Source organism: Capricornis sumatraensis, chromosome 13, assembly GCF_032405125.1.
Source record: "Capricornis sumatraensis isolate serow.1 chromosome 13, serow.2, whole genome shotgun sequence".
Lineage (NCBI taxonomy): Eukaryota > Metazoa > Chordata > Mammalia > Artiodactyla > Bovidae > Capricornis > Capricornis sumatraensis.
The window spans coordinates 6720534-6743655 of NC_091081.1; the positions used below are offsets into that span (position 1 = coordinate 6720534).

A 23122-nucleotide genomic window follows, 5' to 3' on the forward strand; every position below is an offset into this window, starting at 1 on the left:
TGGCCAAAACATATAATTCACAGTCATTTCATTTGTGCTGATATGAAGGAATCTGGAGTCGGGCAAGACGGGAAGCCAAGATCATCAGAAACATGGATTCAGAGCTGTCCTCTTGAGCGGGCGTGGGAGGAGAGCTGGTGAAGGAAGCCAGGGTTCCTTCAGCAGCTGACCAACTTCACTTTCTCCACCCTCCCATCTTACAAAGATGCCGGAGTCCTGCATCTGAGGACACGAAAATGCACCGAAGGGGACAAAATCGTACTTCCTTAAGGCTGCAACAGGACGAGGAGTCCTTCTTGGGAAACGAAGGAAATGAAATTTGGAATTTTCATTCTGCAGACCATCCAGAACAGAACAAATGCCCATTTATTGAGATTCTCATTGAATAAACAGCAGCTACCACTTTACTTAGGGGTTCTTATGGGGACCATCAGCCCAGCTTTCTCTCTCCACACTCAGGAAGGGATCTGCAGAGATGAGAGAATTATTACGGCCCTCAACAGTTGCTTGGAAACAGCGCTGGATGGTCCTAGCCTCCAAATTTGTCACTTCTGAGAAAAATACTGAGGGTGTGGCAGGAAGCTGGGAAGAATAGTACCTCCTGGTGCCATCTTTTTCAGATGCAGAAGAAAGACAAGAGCTCGGGATTCTTAGCAACAGTGCTGGACCCTGTGTTAAAGTTCCAAATAGTCTTTACCGGTTAAGTGCAGGCTCTCGGAGTTTTCCTTCCAAGACATTAAGTGACACGGGTTATTGTTTTCTAACTTAAGTGAATTCACTGAAATCTTAGAGTGTGTACACAATTCAAGTAACCCATTAGCCAGCTGCCATAGAACAAATCCAGACTCAGCTCCTGGATTATCTGTGCTGATGCAGCAAAGTTGGGAGCAGATATAACACTGCAAATAAACAAAATCACTTCTGGGGGAATGTATTACTTTGAGTGGACTCTTATTTAACTTGCTGGTCAGTATGTTTAAATTAGTAGCATTTCTCTTTTAAAATTAATTTTTAAACATTTTCTTTTGAAATTAATCTACATTTTTCTGTTACAAATTAAAAGCTGGAGAAAATAAAGCAGTCCAATAGTGAGCTGGTTAGCAGAGGGAAACCATTTGATGACAAAAATCCAAATAACCCACCCCGAGAAAGACTGAAATTTGTCTTTAACTAAGCTTTCATGCTTCTGCTAAAACTGACACATAATTAAATTATTTAAGGCAGCATTCATTTCCCTCCACAAATGAGGCACTGTCCATGAAATTCTCATGAAGTTTTCCAAACAACACATATTTCCCTTAAACTCAAATATGCACATATTTGAATTTGACATATGAAACAGACTCTGACAATTTTATTCAAAGCCATAAGGACCACTGTTTAACATCACAATGGCAGTTTTTCGTTCATTCTCTAAGTGTGTGTTTGGGATCTTCCAATATGGTCATTTCCTTCTCCAGATCTTCCCAACCCATGGATTGAAGCTGGGTTTCCTGCATTGTAGGCAGACGCTTACTGTCTGAGCCACCAGGGAAGTCCAATACTGCCTTGCTTGTTAAAATAACCCTTAAAAAATCCAGTTATTTGGGAATGAGAGGTCACATGCAAATGACCTTCTTTAATAATGAAACCAACGTCAAAATTTTTTCTTACTTCCTCCTTGGCTTATGTCTATTAATTTCATCAACTTCTATAAACCCAAATAGGTTATTAAGGCCACGAGGCTAGTATGTCTTCCCAAAATAAAATCTTGGTGTTCACGATAAAAGTAATGGAGTAAGGACTCTGCTTTAAAAAGACTCTCAATGAACTGAAATAAACAGCAATTCTCTTTTCTGCTGCTGCTAAGTCGCTTCAGTCGTGTCTGACTCTGTGCGACCCCACAGATGGCAGCCCATCAGGCTCCCCCGTCCCTGGGATTCTCCAAGCAAGAACACTGGAATGGGTTGCCATTTCCTTCTCCAATGCATGAAAGTGAAAAGTGAAAGTGAAGTTGCTCAGTCGTGTCTGACTCTTAGCGACCCCATGGACTGCAGCCTTCCAGGCTCCTCCGTCCATGGGCTTTTCTTTTCTGAGGGATACTTTTAAGGAAAGTATCTCACAGATTCCATTACAAAAGATAAATGAAAGCAAAGAAAAAGCTGTGTTTAAGTATGCTCAGCAAAATTTTCTTCGTATGTAGTGAAGTGAAGTGAAGTTGCTCAGTCGTGTCCGACTCTTTGCGACCCCATGGACTGTAGCCTACCAGGCTCCTCTGTCCATGGGATTTTCCAGGCAATAGTACTGGAGTGAATTGCCATTTCCTTCTCCAGCAGATCTTCCCGACCCAGGGATCAAACCCAGGTCTCCCGCATTGTAGACAGACGCTTTACCATCTGAGCCACCAGGGAAATCCTTTTTTCGTATAAATGTACATAATTTAAAAATGGAAATATACCATTAATACGAAATAACTTAAAAATTTTACGCAGCTCTTTGGTCTGAGCTGCCTTTTTCAGGAGAGTCACCTCTTCCCATGTTGGGTGAATGGGATGGTGCCGGAAGCTCCTGGCTGAGGCTGGAAGCCTGACCCCAACCTGGCTTGTATCTTATGTCCCTGGGCCTGAGTTTCTTCATGAGGAAGACTAAGAGGCTGGATCCAAAGATCTCACTCGCCTGACTTAGTGAGATACTCAAATATATACTAATCACACTATGGAATATATATCACAGAGATGTCAGGTACTGAAGCCTTGGAAAGGGATACGAGAAGAGACCCAGAGCAACCATCATCATCTCAACAAACATGGATTCTGTACTGCAGTCACGTGCAAGGCAGCGATCTAAATGAGTTAATCTCCTTCACCGCAGTCCTGTGAGGCGGGCAAACAGCATCATATCCATTGTATGAAGGAGGAACTGGAGCCAGAGAGGTTTAGGTAACTTGCCTGAGACAACACAGCTGGTAATCTCGCTGGTAAGGGTAAGAGCTGGGATTCAGACCCGGGGGGACGGGCTCAGAGTTCATCCTCTCATCCACTACAGGCTCTAAGTGCTTTCTTCTGGCTTTGCTATATTCAAAACTGGGTGCATATCTGGGACGTTAGGGCAGCAAGAGGGTTCCAGTCCGGGAAGTATCTTAACCTGTAGAGCTGGGCAAGCAGCACATTATATGAAATGGAGTGTTTCCCCCTCTGCCTCATTTGGCTGCTGCCGCTGCTAAGTCGCTTCAGTCGTGTCCACCTCTGAGCGACCCCATAGACAGCAGCCCACCAGGCTCCCCAGTCCCTGGGATTCTCCAGGCAAGGACACTGGAGTGGGTTGCCAGTTCCTTCTCCAACGCATGAAAGTGAAAAATGAAAGTGAAGTTGCTCAGTCGTGTCCAACTCTTAGCGACCCCATGGACTGCAGCCTACCAGGCTCCTCCAACCGTGGGATTTTCCAGGCAAGAGTACTGGAGTGGGGTGCCATTGCCTTCTCTGCCTCATTTGTGAGCCTCTTAGAATAACATGGAGAAGGAAATGGCAACCCACTTCAGTACTCTTTCCTGGAAATTCCCAAGGACGGAGGAGCCTGGTAGGCGACAGTCCATGGGGTCGCAAAGAGTCAGACATGACTGAGCGACTTAACTTTTAGAATAACAAGAAACAATTTCCCGTTAGAAATATGACATGTTAATTGCTTCCAAGTTCTGGCTATCTGCAGTGAACAATGGGGTGCATGTATCTTCCCAAATTACGGTTTTCTCTGGATATATGACCAAGAGCGGGACTGCTGGATCATATGGTAGCTCTGCTTGTAGTTTTTTAAGGAACTAAATGTCCATTTGAATGGATAAACATGTGGGGACTTCCCTAGTGACCCAGTGGCTAAGATTCCTCTTTCCCAGTGCAGGGGGCCCAGATTTGATTCCTGGTCTGGGAACAAGATCCCACACGCTGCAAGTAAGAGTTCACAGGCCCTAATCAGAAATCCTGCATGTCCCAACTAAGACCCGCAGAGCCAAATAAATAAAGACTCAAACAGGAGAAGATGTGGTACATATATATACGATGCAATGTTTCTCAACCATAAAAAGAATGAAACAATGACACCTGCAGAAACATCGATAGACTCAGAGATTATTACACTAAGTGAAATGTCAGGCAGAGAAAAATATCATACGACATCATTTATATGTGGGCTCTGTAAAAATGAGACAAATGAACTTATTTACAAAACAGAAACAGACTCAAAAACAAATTTACAGTAAACAAAGGGGAAAGGTGAGGGTGGGATGAATTAGGAGTTTCGGATTAACATATACACACTATTATATACATTAATAAAACAGATAATCAACAAGGACCTACTATATAGCACAGGGAACTTAATTCAATATTTTGTAATAAGCTATATAGGAAAAGAATCTGAAAAAGAATATATATGTACACGTCTAACTGAATCACCTTGCTGGATACCTGAAACTAACATAATATTGTAAATCAACTATACTGAAATATAACTTATACTGCAAATAAAAACATAAAAATTTGAAAAAGACTAAACCTATCATAAAATAAAACAATATAATTCTGAAAAAATAAAAATATTACATGTTGAGATGCACATAAATTTACTATTCTAGGTTTTTAAATGTTCATACACATGGCTACAAGTACTTTCATCTTACTATTAAAAGTAAAGACAAAACAAATCATTTCTATCATTTTCGTAGCACTTTATGTTTCTCTATGTACATTCAACTTGTTGCTGTATTTGATCATCTCAACAGCACTGAGATACACAGGACTGTCTCAATACTCCCATTTTACAGATGAGGAATAGAGGCTCAAAGAGATCAAGCGACTTTCCCCCATTAAAGAGTCGGGGAGACCACCCTAGACCCCAGTCTTTCAACTTTTACACCAGGGATTTTAGAGGGATGTTACCAAATCCCTTAATTTTCCTATTTGCTCAGATACGAATTTACTTCTACTAAATGGTAAGCAAGTTATGATGCTCCTTATATTTTTGCAAAATGAAATCAAGCTGGCTCTGATGTGATGGACGTGTGACCATTAAAAGGGGGAACAGTAAAATTAAAAACTGTAAATAAGAGATAAAGGAAAGCAATGAAGAGGAGACATAAAAGAGTTCAAAAATGTATTCTATGGCATACATATGGAACGTCAGAAGTCTTTCAAGCTTCACACTTAAGTCTTTGGTGTGTTTACCTCCCACATACACCGGGTCTAGGACTCACAGCAACTTCCCACAAAGCAGAATTTAACTAATTGTGTCCAGTATTGTAAAAAGCCACAGTTTATACCCAAAAAGAGAAAGTTAGAAAAGAAAAAAAAAAAACAAAACACCTATCTTTTGGGGTAAACTTTGTATTTATCTTTGGATGGGATCAAAATAATAAAGATATAATTTTAAAATAATGTCACTTCATACCTTTTAAAAATAACTTTTGTAATTAAACATTAATCAGCTGGTAATCCAGAACTCTGAAATAAAAATCCGTTCAGTTCTAGGTAAAACAGCTTTTCCAAGCTATGAGGCTTTTATTCTTTATTTGATGAGTTCCAAACACAAAAGCACCTGCTTGTTTTTAAATCCAATGCCTAAGCAATGGGGGCTTCAAACATGTATTACAACCTGTCACTATTACTGTATAATATGCCAGTGTTCATGGGGTTCTCAGCTCTCTGAGACTCAGATTCCTCATCTGCAAAACTGGGCTAAAAATATATTCTACTTTGTTGGGTTACTGGAGACATTAAACGAGAGGGTGAATGCAAAGTTCTTAAACAGTCAATGGATGCGTCATATCGTGAGGCCAGTATTTTTTTTTTTAATTGCAGTATAGTTGAAAACTATACTTTGGAACAGACCCTGATGCCGGGAAAGACTGAAGGCGGGAGGAGAAGGGGACGACAGAGGATGAGATGGTTGGATGGGATCACCAATTCGATGGACATGGGTTTGAGCAAGCTCTAGGAGTTGGTGATGGACAATGAAGCCTGGTGTGCTGCAGTCCGTGGGGTCACAAAGAGTCGGACACAACTGAGGGACTGAACTGAAACTGATGCAAGTGTATTTACATATTTCTGGTGACAGGCAAATATCCCTGTTAACTGAAATATAACAAAGACAATATATCTTGGAAATAGTAAATCCACCAGTTCATGGTGGAATTTGAGAAAATATGAAGCTTTAGACTTTCAATACTCGAAGATACCAATGCTTAGGGATGGAAACTTCACATAAATACCTTGCATAGGAGCCTGCAGTCCATGAGTTCCTGAAATACCCAGAAGGCTTCATGATAATGGGCATCTTTCAGAAGCCAGAGGTCTGGACCCTGAGGGCAGCCTTAGGGTGTGATCACAGATAATAATGACTTGTGGGGTAACTTCCTCTGACTGGTGCCTAGAAGCAATGGCATCAGCCTATATCTTAATAAAGAGAACATTTTAAACAGATGGACACACATATTTACATAGCTTGAGTCCTTCTTGTTTCATTCATTGGGCGCCTTTATTTAAATACCTATCACTGACTCAATGGACAGGAATTTAAATAAAAATTCACTAGGAGCTAGTGAAGGGGCAGGGAAACCTGTCTTGCTGCAGTCCATGGAGTCGCAAAGAGTCGGACACGACTTAGAAACTGAGCAAGGACCACCACTGAGATTATTAGAAATGAACACGTATGGCAAGTACCGTGCTGTCACAGTTAGGAGTAAAATGCTTGAGGGCTGGGGTGGAATTCCTAGTTCTGTCACTTCCCAGCCGTGTGACCCAGGGGAAATGCCTTCATCTGACTAAGTCCCAGTTTTCTCACTGTGTCTGGGGCTGAGACCAGCTGCAGGCTCCATGGTTCTGGAAGCAGACCCGTCTCGGCCACCCCCTACCTCGGAAGATGTCATTGTGGAGAACACACCTGACCAGGTGCTTAGATGATTCAGGTTATGAATGCAAAGTGCTGGGAACAGTGCCTGAGTCATAGAAAGCTACCTAAATGTTATTTATTATGGCTGTCAATATCATACTCTGTGAGACGAGACCAGCCTTTCAGAAGTGCAGGGAGAATAAAATGAAATAATATGAAATTACTCCATAATGCTTCCCACCCAGGTTTATTTCTAACAACTTCACATATTTTTATTTAAAAGAAGGTGCCTAATGACTATAAAGCACAAGGCTCAGCCAGGCATTCAATAAATGGTAGCTATTTAACTTTTAATGGTAATAAATATACGTATATGTTGTTACTGGTAAGTTACTCTTAAAATATTAAATTTTGGAACCAATTTTGAGATTTAAAACATTTTTACTCTACTTCCCTACTTCTGATTATGCATATCATTCCCTTTTGTGACTGAACAAGCATTCGCTTTGGGCAGGTCTAAATGGCCCTGTTTTCTGGATATGCCCACAAGATATAAAAATACTGGACTCAATAAACACCTTGACCAGCAACCAATACATGATTCGATTGAACTCTTCTAAGAAGGCAGTGAAATGCACAATAAATGAGCAGCCAGTGGGGGGAAAATTCAACATTTTGATTTGGTTTGTTATCTTCAACACTGATTTTTAAATTACTCAGGAGACTAACATCGTATTTCAACACACTAGGTACTCTGAAAGCAGACAGCTTAAATGGTGTTTATGTCAGTCGCCATTTCCAAACTGTAACCTGCAGAAAAGTGGAATATATTTAAATTTGGTGTAAACAAAGGCAGTGGTTTAGGGGGAAAAAATATAGAAGAAGTGGATCACTTGATAACTGATTTGCCAAGGGAATTTTAATGTTATATGGCAATATTTTTAAGCATAATTTTTCCTGTGAGAAAAATCAACCATGTAAAAATGCACCAGATGAAAGCTTGTGTTCTCTTAAAAACACTACATTTGTTATCTGGTTGTTGAACACTGACTCCTATAATTGCAGTTAATTGGACACACAGGTGAGATCTATGTGCCACTGGTCCTCCTGTAAAATGAAAGCCTGGATTACTACAAGGCTATTTCACTGCAATTCTCTTAACAATTAAAAATTATCATTCAGTATCCCATGATAAACTATAATGGAAAAAATATATATATTTCTATGCGTAAAGATAGATATATATACATAAAACTGAATCACTTTGCTATATAGCAGAAATTAACACAACACTGTAAATCAACTATACATGAATTAAAAAAAAAAAAACCTGTCTCGCAATATGGAACATCTACTGACAGTTTCACACATGCTAGGCCCTGCGCTAAGAACTTTTCATTCACTACCTCATTTAATGTCTCCCATGACCCAACAAGGTAGAATATATTTTTAGGCCAGTTTTGCAGATGAGGAATCTGAGTCTCAGAGACCTGAGAGGCTTACAGAGTTAAGCAACCTACCCTAAAACATACAGCTAGTAAACAGTAAAGCCAGGTCAAACTGGACGATCTCCCCAACAAAGACATGAAGTAATTCAAGTTACTGCTTTCTTTTTTTGAAAACGATTCATTCATGAACTTGTTCAACAGTTACAGTACCTGTGCTAGGTGCTGTGGCAGGGATTAAAAAACAGACCAGAGCCCTCAAACACTTCATGGTCAAGTGAAATTAGAAGGACTACAAAATTAATTCAAAATTAGGTAATCAATCAAATAATATATGTCAATTTAGAAACATGGTCCTCCCCTTTTAAACATCAGAGGGTGGTTACAAGAAAAGCATGGGGCCAGAAAGTCACAGAATCTTCACTAATGAGGGTACCTACTGTGCACAATCTAACCTCAACTGCTAATAATATGACAGGCCTTGAATTAAACTTTCTTCTACTTCAAAGAAAGCCAAGACTTCACAGACCACCTCTATTAACAAACTAGAAAGATCCCCTTGAGATTAAAAAAAAAAAAAAAAAGTAACCCCCAACCCTTTTAACCAAACAACTTTTTGTCAGTGTTTTTCCTTTGGACATGCAGTCTGGCCAAACTTTTGAATGTTTAGAGCTCATGTTTTTTCTTGTGGCTCATTATCATTTCTTGCCATGAATTATAAATACTGTCATATTTATATTACTTACCCTCTCAGACTGAAAGATCCTTAAAAACAAGGGCCTTTACTCATTCATTTCAGAAAGAGTTTGTAATGTCAATAATTCACTTACTCTCCCAAGGTAATGGTACTCTGCATTAAGGTGATGCTTGATAAATGTTTATGTCACATGAAGTGAGTGAAGGGCTGAACAAAATGTATAACCCTGACATTTTGGAGCCTTTACTCAAATATAGGTTTCATATAAGTATCAACTCAATTAAACTCAGCAGGTATTTATGGATGGCATACTACATGCCAGGCCCTTTCACATTCAGACTGGGTAGCTCAGAATGGCATGCGTGCATGCTCAGTTGCTTCCATCGTGCCTGACTCTGGGTGACCACATGGACTGTAACCTGCCAGGTTCCTCTGTCCATGGGATTTTCCAGGCAAAAAACACTGGAGTGGGTTGCCATTTCCTCCTCCAGGATGTCTTCCCAACCCAGAGATAGAACCCATGTCTCCTGCACCGCCTGCATTGCAGGCAGATTCTTTACCGCTGAGCCACCGGGGAAGCCCAAACCAATTTATAGATTCAATTCAAGCCCTACCAAAATCATGGCAGGCATGCTGTAGGAATTGACAAGCTGATTCAAAAATTTGTATGAAAGACAAAACAATTTTGAAAAAGTACATAGTGAGAAACTGATATTACCAGTATCAAATCTTACTATACCATAGTAATCAAGATAATGTGGTATTAATATATGAATAAATATATAGATTATGAACAGACATCAAACCTTTACATTTATGATGAACTGATTTTCAACAAAGGTGCCTACGCAATTCAGTGAAAAAGGATGGTCTTTTTAACAACTGGAGCTGTGACAAGTAGATATCCACATATACCAAAACGAAAATAATATAAAACTGAAACCCTTATCTCACACTATTTAAAAATTTAACTGAAAATGGATCATAGATCTAAACATCAGAGCTAAAATTATAAAACTTCTACAAGTAAATATCTGTGACCTTAGATTAGGCAAAGATATATTAGATAGGACATTAAACAGATTTCATCAAAATTAAAAAAAACTTCTGTTCTTCCAAAGACATCAAGACAATACTTTTTAAAAAGCCACAGATTGGAAGGAAAGATCTATAAATCATTTATGATAAAGGACTTGTATCCAGAACAGGTAAAGAACTCTTACAAATCAATAATAAGACGAAAATCCAACTTAAAAATGGGCAAAACATTTGAATAGACATTTCACCTAAGGTATCTATTACGCTAGTAAACACATGAAAAGATGCTCATCATCATTACTTATTATGGAAATGTAAATTAGGCTAATTAAAAACCTATACGCAAAAAACCCCAACAATATTAGCTATGAGTACAGATGCAGAGAAAACTGGAACCCTCATGCACTGATGATACAATTACCATCAAATTCAGTTTGGAAGTTTATTAAAACATTAAAGACATACTTTCATACCACCTGTCAGTTCCACCCTTAGGAAACTTCCCAAGAGAAAATCAAAACATGTCCATGCAAAGACTTACATATAAATATTCATGACAGCATTATTTATAACAATTCAAAATGAAAACAATTCAGATGTCTATTGACCTGCGAAAGGGTAAACAAAAAGTCAAAAATCCATATAATGGACTACTATTTGGCAGTAAAAAAGAATGGAGTACGGATACAAGCTACTCTGTGGATGGACCTCAAAATCATTGTGCTGAGTGAGAGAAACCAGACACTATTAGACTACATATTGTTTGATTCCTTTTATATAAAATTTCCAGAAAAAGCAAATCTATACAGATAGTAATCAGTGGTTGCCTAGGACTGGGGCGGGGGGAGTAGGGACTGTCTGCAAACAATGGAGAAGACCTTTCTGGAGTGATGGAAGTGGTTTAAAACTGGACTATAGAAATGTTACACAACTCTATAAATGTATTAAAAGTCACTGATTTGTATCCTATGGTAAGTACATCATACCTCAATAAAGCTTTTTTTTTTAAGGAAATTATAGCCCCATCCGTATTGCTTGGGAGTTGGTGAAACATCAGGGCCACTCAACACTGCACAGTGACACAATCTTTTTTTAAAAAAACAAGACTTTTAAAAAACTCACATCTCATTATTCTTAATAATATACATTTATTTGACTTCTAGTTAAAGATTTTCATCTATTGGGTCTGTTATTTTCTTATAAAGATATACATCTATTTCATAAGGACATCTTTTTTAAAGTAGCATGCTTTTTTCAGTGGTATGTGGTAGAAATCTTTTTTCCCAGTTTTACATGAGTTTTAAAATTTTGTTAACATGGTTTTCTTTTTCTTTGCCATACTGACATATTCATTTTCATGTAGTCAAATTTATCTGTATTTTCATTTACAGAGTCTGTCTCTGGTGTTACAATATGCAATCTCCTTTTGAAAGATTAATCAGAAACCTTGAGTATTATTAGGTAAGCATCCCCTGTCCCAAGCCCAGCGTTACTAGGCCTTTCCATTTTATGAAAAGAGATAAAACATAATTTCAAATCTCAAAGCTGGAGGCAGACGGACTTTTCTGCCTTTAACCTTTACGGGTAAAGAGGGACTAGTGTTGACATCCCAAATTCCTGGAAAACTGTCTCATTAGAGAAAACTTCTGATGTGATACACTTGACATTTCCAATAGTTCTGGTGATGAGGAATTGGAAAAATAAAAAGAAGGATGTGAAAATGTGCCCGCTGCTGCTAGTCATGCCAGGACCATGGCTAGAGGGCTCACTGGCTGAGGCCTCTTTGTAGACCATCAGGTCATTCCATAACAACGTGATCACTGCATTCAATGTGATCAGGCATTTGTGGATGTCTGACCGGAACAGTCTAGAACTCAGTCACTCACTGTCCCACCACCACCTGGGTCCAGGAATATTATCATTTTTCCTGCTGCTCCATTCACTATTAGTGGGTGGTCACTCACTATCCATTAGGTAATGAATACAGGAAACAACTTTATTTAAATCTCGCCGTCTCACTAACTGAAGAACTCGTCACTACTGAGTGATATACTCACTGAAAAATACTACTGCAGTTCCAAAAACCACTTGCTTTCATGTAGCTATGACTACCACACAAAGATGCAGAGAAAACTCATAAAGGTAAGAGAGGCCCAAGGATGTATTGTACAACACAGGGGCTACAGATAATATTTTGCATTAACTGTAAATGGAACATAACCTTTATAACTGGATAAAATTTTTTTTTAATTATACAGCATTTTAAAAAAACAAATGCCATAAAAACATTTTATATTAATGTGGACACTATGGACTTTAAGGCATATACCTGAAGCCCAGTCATGTTAGATACAATCAGAAGAGGCATTCAAACGCCTGAAAATAGAAAATGACTGATTTTTTTTCTTTGTATATGAGTCTCCCCCACACACATACACTTTCAAGACTGGCCCCAATTCAACCTCTTTCCTTATCTATCCTATAGTTTTTAGAATCTATACTGTATATTCTGGGACCTATATACAGGTTTAATATTATTTAATTGTTTTGTGCCCATTACTCATCAAATTAAACATAAGCTCCATGAGGGCAAAATTTGTATTCCTATGGCATTCAAGCAGTGCTAGGATTCCAGATGCTTCTACTGACTTTGTTAGTGCCATTTCTTCCTCTGCAGCCTCAACAGTGCTCATTAAATAACATTTCTTGATTTCTGGAAAAAGCTGAAAAAAAAGGGCCAAGAAGGTAAAAAAAAAAAAGTATTGTGAGGGCACTTTGAAAACTTACAATGTAAAACAGGCAGTGCTTTAGCTAAGAAAAATACCACGGAGTAGTATGTAAATGCTTTGGCAGATACCCCAGCTTTACAGATCTCAAAGAGCAAAGCACAGATTGTCTCCAGTTCTCTTCTTTGCACCTAGGCAGGCTTTATCTAATGACTATAGTTTCCTATATAAGTTTCAGGGACCCCCCCCCCCCACCCGCCCAGGGTTGCATGAGGCAGTTCCAGGGTTCTATGGGGCAGCATCAAGGTTTGCCTGGTGAACAAGATGGCCATGGGAGCCACATTTAATTTGTGGTTGCTCCTATCCAAGTAACAACCCAGGTCTTTGAGCTGTATGTATAAATGAAAAGAATTTCTATTAATCAAGGAGAGGTTTCCTATCTCTGAAGAAGAGTGACACACAGGTGCCTGCACACAGGTCCGCCCTTAGTCCCAGGATGCCTGGCTAGCTTCTTCTCTGCTTTCTAGGGAAATAGAACAATAATCAAAGGCCAGTTTCTCTACTGCTCTTCTGTTCTTCCCTTCTGTTCCCTTGAGAGAGGAGGGTAGTGAGAAAAAGTAAGAGTAATGGTTTCACCAACTCTGACTCCTGGACAACAGGATTCCAGCACATCAGGATCTCTTATAATAAAGACTTTGTACCATCTAACTATTTGTCTACACTTGTTAATAATTCCCAGAATGGAGATGATATCAACTCACTCTGGAACCCAGTTCTTGGTGACTCTACTAGAATTCCCAACCTCATCATTAAACCAAAGTTAAAATGCCGAAAAAGGTGGCATCATTCTAACATCCTCATTGTAGTACTGGAAAAACCGTACTTTCATAATAATTAAGTTTAACTAATGAATCTGTAATATTAGTACTCTTAATATGCCATTCATCTTCTCAGGCTGGGCGTTTCTTTGCATTTGAAATTCCTCTTCACTACCCATGAATGAGTAAATAAAGAGAATGAGTAAACAATGTCTGAAAGAAAGGTCTTTACCTACAGCATCTAATTAAACCTTTGGTACTAGTTATTGGTATCTGAGATTCTTAAGTAATTCCTGTCATAGCCCCAGTTCAATCGCAATACCACCATCTCTCAAGGGGTTCTGAGGTTTAAATGCGACGTTAAATCAAACTCCGCCCACAGTATGAGGCATATAGTATGTGCACAATAAACTCTTTTTTAAAAAAACTTTTAATTATAATATTTCTTTTTCCAAATGGAGACAAGTTTCCATCAACTTCTAAATAAGGACAGATAAAAAGGCAAAAGCCTCTGTATTTTTAAAGCTGCAAGATTTTGAAAACAATGAGATCACTTACAAACACAAATCATTCCACCATCTTTAACTGATATAGCAACATACTATTTGCCCTTTTGCTTCCAATTTAATACCCTCACTGTTTAACACTGTTGGACACGCGAGACCAGGCGGTGGGAGGGTGCAAAGTATTTTCTCAGCGACAGCCGCCACACTGCAGTTTCTCCTCAGGGTGGAAAAAAGCCTTCCCCTCCTTCCCTGGGACAATGACAAGTCGCAGCCGGACTCCGAGGGAAACGTGCGTCCCTGGTGCGAGTCACTTGGGTGTCCGGGGCCTGCGCGGAAGGGGACACATAATAGTCCTCCAGGAGGGACCCCAGGTCCCCCCTCCGCACCCAGGGGCGCGAGAGCACGCGGAGCCCGCCTTCCCGGACCGAGTGTGAGTTCGGGTCGCCGAATCGGACCCGGTGACCCCTGCCCTTTGCAAACACAGTTGCGCGCGCCCCCGGAGGCGTCCCATTCCTGCGCAGGGCCAACTCCGCGAGTCCCCGCCGCCAACTGCACGCAGGTCCAGCCGCCCTGCCCTGCCCGACACTGGAATGGGCACATACGGGTCTGCAGCGGGGGCGGCAGCGGGGTGAGCGCTCTGTTAAAACATGGCTTTCCCTCTGCCGTGGCCTGAGCGCCTTCGCGGCGCACCGGCGTGGGCACGGCCCACAAGGGAATAACCCCGACATCTGCCCGACTTACTGGATTCATTTTCGATCTCCCTCTGCGTGTTACTTGTTACCCCTCCCTTCCCCTCTGCCCCCCCACCCCCGCCCCGCCCCCGGTCTCGCTGCTTTTTCCTGCACACTAACCTCAACCTGGCAGTTTTGGAAAGAGAAAACTCCCCTTCTGGAAGCGGGGGGGTGCAAAGCGCTTTTGCTTCTTGTTCGAGGTAGAAACCATTCCGGCTAGAATGAGTTCGAAAAGAAGGGAAGTCGCGTCGCCGTAAAGAAAGTAACATCCAGAGACCGATGAAGACAGAGGGAGGGAGCAAGATTTGCAACAGGCACCTGAAAACAAGCCTGAAGGAGCAAAGAGGATCGCCGCCCCCGAGTTACTACCGAGTGCATTCCGCGCCATCCATAGCAATGGCAAGATTTGTTCTTCTCACAGTCTGAAGGCCTTTGAAGTCTTTTTGGGTAAGACTTACCTTTCTCTTCGGCATAATGACTGTATTCGTGCAGCTTAAAAGTAAAGCAACGGGCTGGAACTACTGGCACCGCCGCTGGATGCTGCCGCCGCCGCAGCTGCTCACGCGCAGGTCTTGGCGTAGCCCGGCCTCCGGGACCTCAACCTCCGCGGCTCCCTCCAGGGGCCCTCTACTCGCTGGTCTCCCCGCTCCTCCAATGAGGAGCCCCGGCAGCCGGCCGCGAGGCCCCATTGGCTGCGGCAACGTTCTAAATTCCACGAGGGCACGCCCACCTCCGCGCGCAGGGTACGCGCTGTTGTAGTTTCCACTTCACCGAAAAATCTGCCTGGCGACTGAGCATGCCCAGTTCAACTAGTAACCCCCGCAAGCCACGGGATCCTGGAGTTTCATTGTTTTGTTGCTCCGTATTTGGATTGTTATCAGTAGGAAGTGTGGGCCTTCATAAGAAGGAAAAAGAGTAAGGATGGACACATTAACTTTATAAGGTAAATGTATACGCAGCAAGCATTTTGTTTCCTGTAAAAGCTTGTAATGAGTGCTATGTGGTGCAGAGCTTTGAAAGTGGGAAGGTACTCTGTTCTGAGACAGTCTGGCAGTCTCTAAGGGTCTCAGTTTCCCCTTCTAGATTTCTAGTGACAGTAAACTCTAAAACTGCTAAGGAATAATTTCCTAAAATCTGATTTCATATCGCTTACTAATTCAGTCACCAGCAAACTAGGCTTGAAGGTGAATAGGGTGTGTTTACTATGAAAATTCGGAGAAAGCAATGGTACCGCACTCAGTACTCTTGCCTGGAAAATCCCATAGACGGAGGAGCCTGGTAGGCTACATACAGTCCATGGGGTCGCTAGGAGTCGGACAGGACTGAGGACTTCACTTTCACTTTTCACTTTCATGCATTGAAGAAGGAAATGGCAACCCACTCCAGTGTTCTTGCCTGGAGAATCCCAGGGAGCCTGGTGGGCTGCCGTCTATGGGGTCGCACAGAGTCGGACACGACTGAAGTGACTTAGCAGCAGCAGCAGCAGCACTATGGAAATTAGAAAAGACTGAACAAGGTCAGATAGGATTATTTTATTTTTGGGAACATATTTAAATGACAATTCAAATATGCACAATTTAATGTTTCTCAAAGTTCTGCAAGGCATTCAATAGGCATTGGATGCCTGGATTAAATATAAATATAAAATATATAAAATAAAATATAAAGTATTTTAATATAAAATAAACACTCTGGATTTATTTTATGAAATCATTCTTACTCTGATACCTGATACCATAACCAGTGATAAAACCTCAAAAGTAGAGAGAACTAGAGATCACTTTCCTTCATAAACACAGACATGAAATCTTGAATAATATTTTAGTAAATTAACTGTAAATGAAATGTAAATTTTAAAAATTGTGAATCACCTTTATGTTGAATACTTGGAATCTATATAATATTCTACATCAGCTCTACCTCAATTAAAAAAGTTCTTTTTAGGAAGTCAAATCCAGCAACATTTAAGAGGATAAGACTTCATCACCAGTGAAGTTTATCCTGGGAATGCAAAATTGGTTTAACATCTGAAAGTCAATCAAAGTAGTTCAACATATTAATAGAATAAAGAAAAAAAAAACAGTTTTTCAACAGATACAGGAAAAGCACTAGTGAATGGTTAAACAAAGTTTAGTAACTATATACAATGGAATACTACTCAGCTTGATGAAGAGGAATAAAATATTCCTCCCTGGATGAATGTCAAAAACAAAATGCTTTGTGAAAGAAGGCAAGTATAAAAGGCCATACTGAATAATTCCACTTACATAAAAATTTTTAAAGCAAAATTACACATAGTTAGTTTTATAATCATGTTGGAAGGCAAAAGTTCACATTATAGGAAAACACTAATGAGACCTTACGCTACAAATATGGCCAAATCCCCTTTAGTTACCCAAAGGCTACAAATATGTATTAAATAGCATCATCAAGTAATTAATTTTAATGTGTGACATTTTTCTTTGTTAATTTTCACAATAATGAATTAGTATCCTAGAAAACTACAGAAGTGATCAATGACTTTCTTTTCTGTAATATCTTTAGGAATGCATGGATTTTTTGGCATGGATATTTTTTTGGCATGCTTCAACCTGTTGCCATTATTACTTTTTTTGATACTCATATTGCTCCAATGTGAGAGACTTTTTTCAAATTAGTGCTTGTATACTTTTGACATGATCCCAATTGTTTTTGATAGACTCCTTATTTTCAGGTGTTCAGTGGATCACAATACACTCAAAAGAACTGGGATAAAACCAGTTCTTTGCTTCAACACTGGATGGAATTTGTTTATAATTTTACCATGGTAATTAATTTATAATGAAATTGTTTTGAAAGACAGTTAACTTGCAAAGTGCTTTTTATTTTTATTTTTTTCAGTTAAAAATTTTTGTTTTGGCTGAACCGCATAGCATGTAGGGTCTCAGTTCCCTGACCAGGGATCAAACTCTGCCTTGGAAGCACAGAGTCTTATCCACTGTACTGTCAGGGAAGTCCTTGCAAAGTGTATTTTAAACCAATGAAAACATTTTAAAATAAGGTATGTGTGGGAAGGATGCTGAGTAGCACTTGAAATCTGGGTTGAATTGTTTTTCTTTATGGAGATAAAATGATGTCACAACAAAAGTGGGACTGGAGTGATTTTTTTTTCCCCTTTGTGATGAAAAGTGATTCATGAAGTTGGCTGCTTTAGCTGATGTTTGTCAAGACTAACCACTCAACCAACAACAGCAAACACAACTGGGACTGTTTTTACTGCATATAATTAAATAGTGGCACTGGTTTATGGAATTCTTTAAGCCCAGTACCGGAGTGGATAGCCATTCAGTGAAAATGAGCATTGCTAATTGGATAAAGAGGGTTGATTGTGGGGACCTTGGGTCCTTTGAGCCCCAGAATTCATTCACCAGTGATAAGAATAATGGCTTTAGTTGTAAAAATAAATAACAGCATTGGTTCTTTTTACTTTGAAGGCACTTGTACCTGCCTGAGCAGGATGTTAGGGAAGGAAGGTCTCTCCCTGTGCCTTCAATAGCCTTCACTGGCAGCCCCAGGGGTGAGGAGGCAAGCAAGGAGAATGATTTTGCAGGTAGCTGCGATTCCAGATTAGGAGGTAAAGACACCCAAGCAGAAGTGAGCATGCCCTTTGCAAGTCAGCGAGAAGGCCAACCTGGTAAGAAGACTCCTTGGTTTATCAGTAAATTCCTCTGAGTGTTTCACTTACTTTGACCGATCCACCTCTAAGACTGTAAAGTCTTCTCTGTAGGTTGTGGATGCTGTTTTAGCCAAGATAGACAAAGGATAAATGAAGAGGGTTACTGCCTGAGGAAGGAAGAAGGAAAAATGAGTGAACAGACCTCTTTTCCAATTCCAGCTCCTCTTGCCTTCTTTCCTTCCCATAATGGTTGGAATCTTACATGGACCCCAGCACTTTTCAAACACCAGGGTGAAACCATATGTGGTACCATGACTGTCATTAAAGAAAATAGGGGAGGGAGAAGGGAAAAGAAAAAAGGGCAGAGGGTAGAAAATACTAGAGTGCACGTCACATGATAAAGGCAAGTCATGTTTTAGAAAGTGTTTCCATTTCCCATATGTTTCCACGTAAACACATGCCACACTTAGATACACATATGTGGAGTGTGTCTGTGTGTGTGTGTTCTAGGTTGTGACTTGAAATTTATTTTTAGGAGGGGTCTTGGTGAAAAATCTTGAAGCTACTGCACAGCCCTAATAAATATTCATTGGAAGGACTGATGCTGAAGCTGGAGCTCCAATACTTTGGCCACCTGATATTTAGAGCCAACTCATTGGAAAAGACCCTGATGCTGGGAAGGATTAAAGGAAGAAGGAGAAGGGGATGACAGAGGATGAGATGGTTGGATGGCACCACTGACTCAATGGACATGAGTTTGAGCAAGCTCTGGGAGATGGTGAAGGACAGGGAAGCCTGGCGTGCTGCAGGCCATGGGGTCGCAAAGAGCTGGGCACAGCTGAGTGATGAGCAATAATAGCCCTAATGAATCTTGTGGTTTTGGGGGCTCCGGCAGTTTCTTCCTCTGGAGGAAAGATGCTTCATCTTCAAGTCTTGGAAAGAAAATCTGAAAGGGAGAGGTCACCTCCTTTTTCTGTCCCTCCTTCCCTCTTTCAGGCAGGCACGGACAGGTTTTGCTTGAAGTAATGGTAGCTGTGGAGAAATCAAAAGTAGAATCATATTTTGTTGCTCCTGATAGATCTGTAATTCCTGGATAAGTTACTGTTCTTCAGTGAATAGGCCAAAGAACTCCAGAAGTAAATGAACGAGAGGTGGCAAAAGAGTACTCCTTTGTTGGTGGTGGTGGTATTGTTATCAGTCAAGTCTCTAATTGGACTGAGTGCTTTTTTTTGAAGAGACCATAGTTTTTACAAAGTAACTAGAATGGTCCATGGCTTCCCAGGTGCGCAGTGGTAAAGAACCCGCCTGCCAATGCAGGAGGTGCAAGAGACTCAAGCTTGATCCCTGGGTCGGGAGGACCCCCTGGAGTAGGAAAGGCCGACCCGCTCCAATATTCTTGCCTGGAAAATTCATGGACAGAGGAGCCTGGGTCACAAAGAGTTGGAGTTCTTTGTGACGTTTGTGGGGTTCCGTCACTCTAACCCCAGTTTACTGAATCAGAATCTTATATGGCTAGATTTGGGAACATAAGTTTCAAATAAGCTTCTCGTGTGTTTTTAATACTAGAATTTGAGAATTCTAGTCTGGACCTGAATGCTGGTACTTAGACTGTATATCTGTGAAAGCCTCTAAAGTTAACTTCCAAAGTAGGACCTTCATTCTGTGGGTGAAATTTTGCCCCCCAGACCTCATCTTGTGCTCGGGCTTCATCCCTGCTCAGTTCCAGTTTTGCCAGGCACTACCTACCACCTTCTCTAGTTGCAAGGAGAGTAAAAATGTCCCACCTTGAGATCTTAGAAAAGCACCTCATCCCAGCTTCCCAGGCAGCTCCTCAGCCTCTGGCAAGGTTAAATTCCGTGGCCTCGCATCCTCAAAGGGTACGCAACCTGAGCAAAACCCCACAAGCCATGCCTCCAACGCTCTATTATTTCAGCAACTGGACAAGCACACCTTGTAACTGCATTAACGAGGAGGCCCAGGGTGTTCTGTGATCTTCCAACAGTAACCCCCTTTTTGTTTTCCCAGCCTTCAACAAATGTGGTTTACACAGTTTTCCCAACCTCCCCCCACCCCCTGGTCCTTTTCAGGTTCCATCTCTGTGTTATTTACCTCTCCTCCTTCTTCTTGCTGCTGCTTAAACTCACAGGAGTGTAATTAATTTGCTCTTTGTAGTTCTCCAAAGACTATTTGGGCAGAAATTAGCCATGCTCTGTAACTAGAACCAGGGATTGGACTGCATTTGTTCAGCCGTCCCTTTCGGCTTGGATGATCCCTGTGTCCTGTGCCAGGAGCCAGCCAAGTTCAAGGTGTTGAAAGTGGGGGAATCCCAAGGTTCAAGGCAAGGACACAGCCAAGTCAGGACACGTCCTATCCCTTTAAGGCAGAAGCCACAGCCTGCCAGGTGCCCAAGGCCAGCTAGGGGTTGTTGTCAGGCTCCCAGGCAGAGCTGTACTTTTTTTTTTTTAATTGGTGTCTTAATTTTTATTTATTTATTGTTTTGGCCTCACTGTGAAGCGTGCAGGATCTTGGTTCTCAACCAAGGATCCAGCCCGGGTCCCCCTGCATTGTGATTGCAGAGTCTTACCCCCTGGGCTGCCAGGGAAGTCCCCTGAGTTGCACATTCTTGCAAACTATGGCCAGGGCAATGCACTCTCAAGCAGACCCACCTCTGTCCTCCCAGCTGGGATCTTAGTACCCATTTCTGATGTCTCCTGCATTTTCTTCAAACCTCAATATCCTTGCGAGCTTGTACAAAGCATCCAATAGCTCCACCCCCGTCACTACTCACAGGGCTCCTGTCTTTCAGGGCAGATCAAACCATTTCCTTTCCTCAATGGTAGCAAAAACAAAACAAAACAACACCAACCAAGAAATAAAAATATCTAGGTTTAGGGAAATGAGAATCAAATGAATCATTCTGGAAAACACCATATAGCAACTGGAGAAGGTCTTCAGGTTAGCTTGGTTAAGAACTGCTCTAATTCTCGGGCATTAGTTTAGAGTTAATAGAAGCAATAAAATGACTGCCAGGTCAGAATGAGTTCTAGCCACAAGGCAGTGAATTTTTTACCCACAGTGGGAAACTAGCCTGAAAATATGCCATAATCTTTAAGGTTGCTTTTAAGCATGGAGGGTTTTTATCATTGTTGTTTTTATTGTTTAAGCATGAGATTGTGCTATTCCCACCAAAAATCTCATCCTTTCCTCCTTTTTCATTCCTACTTCTACTTCTCCAGAATATTTAGCAAATGGTTTCTTTTTTGTTTGTTTGTTTTCTGAATAATTCAGTTTATCCCTTCATAGGTCAAAATATTTTTGATTTAACTATTTTAAAAGTAAATTCTTTCACAGCCATGGAAAACAAATTTATAGTTACCAAAGAAATTGTGGGGGAAGGGATAGATAAATCAGGAGTTTGAGGTTAACAGATACACCCTACTAAATAGAAAATAAACAACAAGGTCCTCCTGTACAGCACAGGGAACTATTCTCCGTATCTTGTAATAAAGTATAATGGAAAATAATCTGAAAAGGAAAATTTGTATGTATATGTACGACTGAATCACTTTGCTGTACACTTGAAACTAACACAGCATTGTAAATTAACTATGTTAATTGTTCAGTCAAGTTGTGTCAACTCTTTTTCGATCCCATGGACTGTATAGCCTGCCAGGCTTCTCTGTCCATCGGATTTACTATACTTCAATAAAAAAAATTCCTCCTGCCAAATAAATAAATTCTTATCAGAAAGCCCTGAATTTGCACTTAACAGAGCTTGAATTCCCAAGTCATTGAGCTATTATCATGTTACTCAACCTCTTTGAACCTTGGTTTCCTTGTTGTCGAATGAAAATAATGTTTATCTGAGCCAGACACTACCAGTTACCTGACCAATATTCAAAGTGGTTTTCTTTCTTACTAACAGAATTCTGATTTTGGTAATAGCTGTCACCAAAACAAAACCTTTAGTCCCCCCAATTCCCCAGAAGAGAGAGGTTGCTATGTAACACTGTTTTGGAAATAAGATGTGTGCAGAAGTCAAGAGGTTGTAGTGTAAACACCACCTGTAACTGGGTGGACCTACCCCACTGCTGCCTTCTGCCTTTGAACCTCTCCTTTCCATTCTGGAAGTTTCTAGTAATGTCTGGAGGTGGTCTTATATCTGTGAGGATCAGGGCCAGAAGATTGGAACTAAAGAAAAGAAAGGCAGCTAGCTCTCTATATTAGTCCTGGCTTGCTCCCCTGCAGACTGCTTACTGGGACTTCCCAAGTGGCTCAGTGGTAAAGAATCCACCAATGCAGGAGACATGGGAGATGAGGGTTCAATCTCTGCGTCAGGAAGATCCCCTGGAGTAGGAAATGGCAACCCACCCCAGTATTCTTGCCTGGAGAATCCCATGGACAGAGGAGCCTGGTGGGCTACAGTCCACAGGGTGCCAACAAGTCAGACATGACTGAGCATAACACATAGAGACTGCTTATTACATATGGAAAATTAACGCTTTGCTTGTTCAAGCCGCTGCAGCTGGGTGCCTGTGACATACAGCTAAACACAATCCCTCACTGATGCACGACCTCATAGAATTGGTGTCAGAATTGGAGACTAAGCTATGAGAATGCATAAAAGCCTGAAGCACAGTCCTTAACA

The 23122-nt window shown here is 40.9% G+C and overlaps 1 protein-coding gene across 3 annotated transcripts in view; it reads right to left on the reverse strand.

Moving 5' to 3' along the window:
• The window catches only part of HMGN3 (high mobility group nucleosomal binding domain 3), a 34313-nt gene extending 18891 nt beyond the window's left edge, over window positions 1-15422 (reverse strand). For all 3 annotated transcript variants that reach the window (XM_068985236.1, XM_068985234.1, XM_068985235.1), the window contains exon 1: window positions 15278-15422. In XM_068985236.1, coding sequence (XP_068841337.1) covers window positions 15278-15292 — 15 coding nt within the window. In that variant the 5' untranslated portion in view covers window positions 15293-15422. The remainder of the gene's footprint in view (window positions 1-15277) is intronic.
• Between the last annotated feature and the right edge of the window lie 7700 nt (window positions 15423-23122).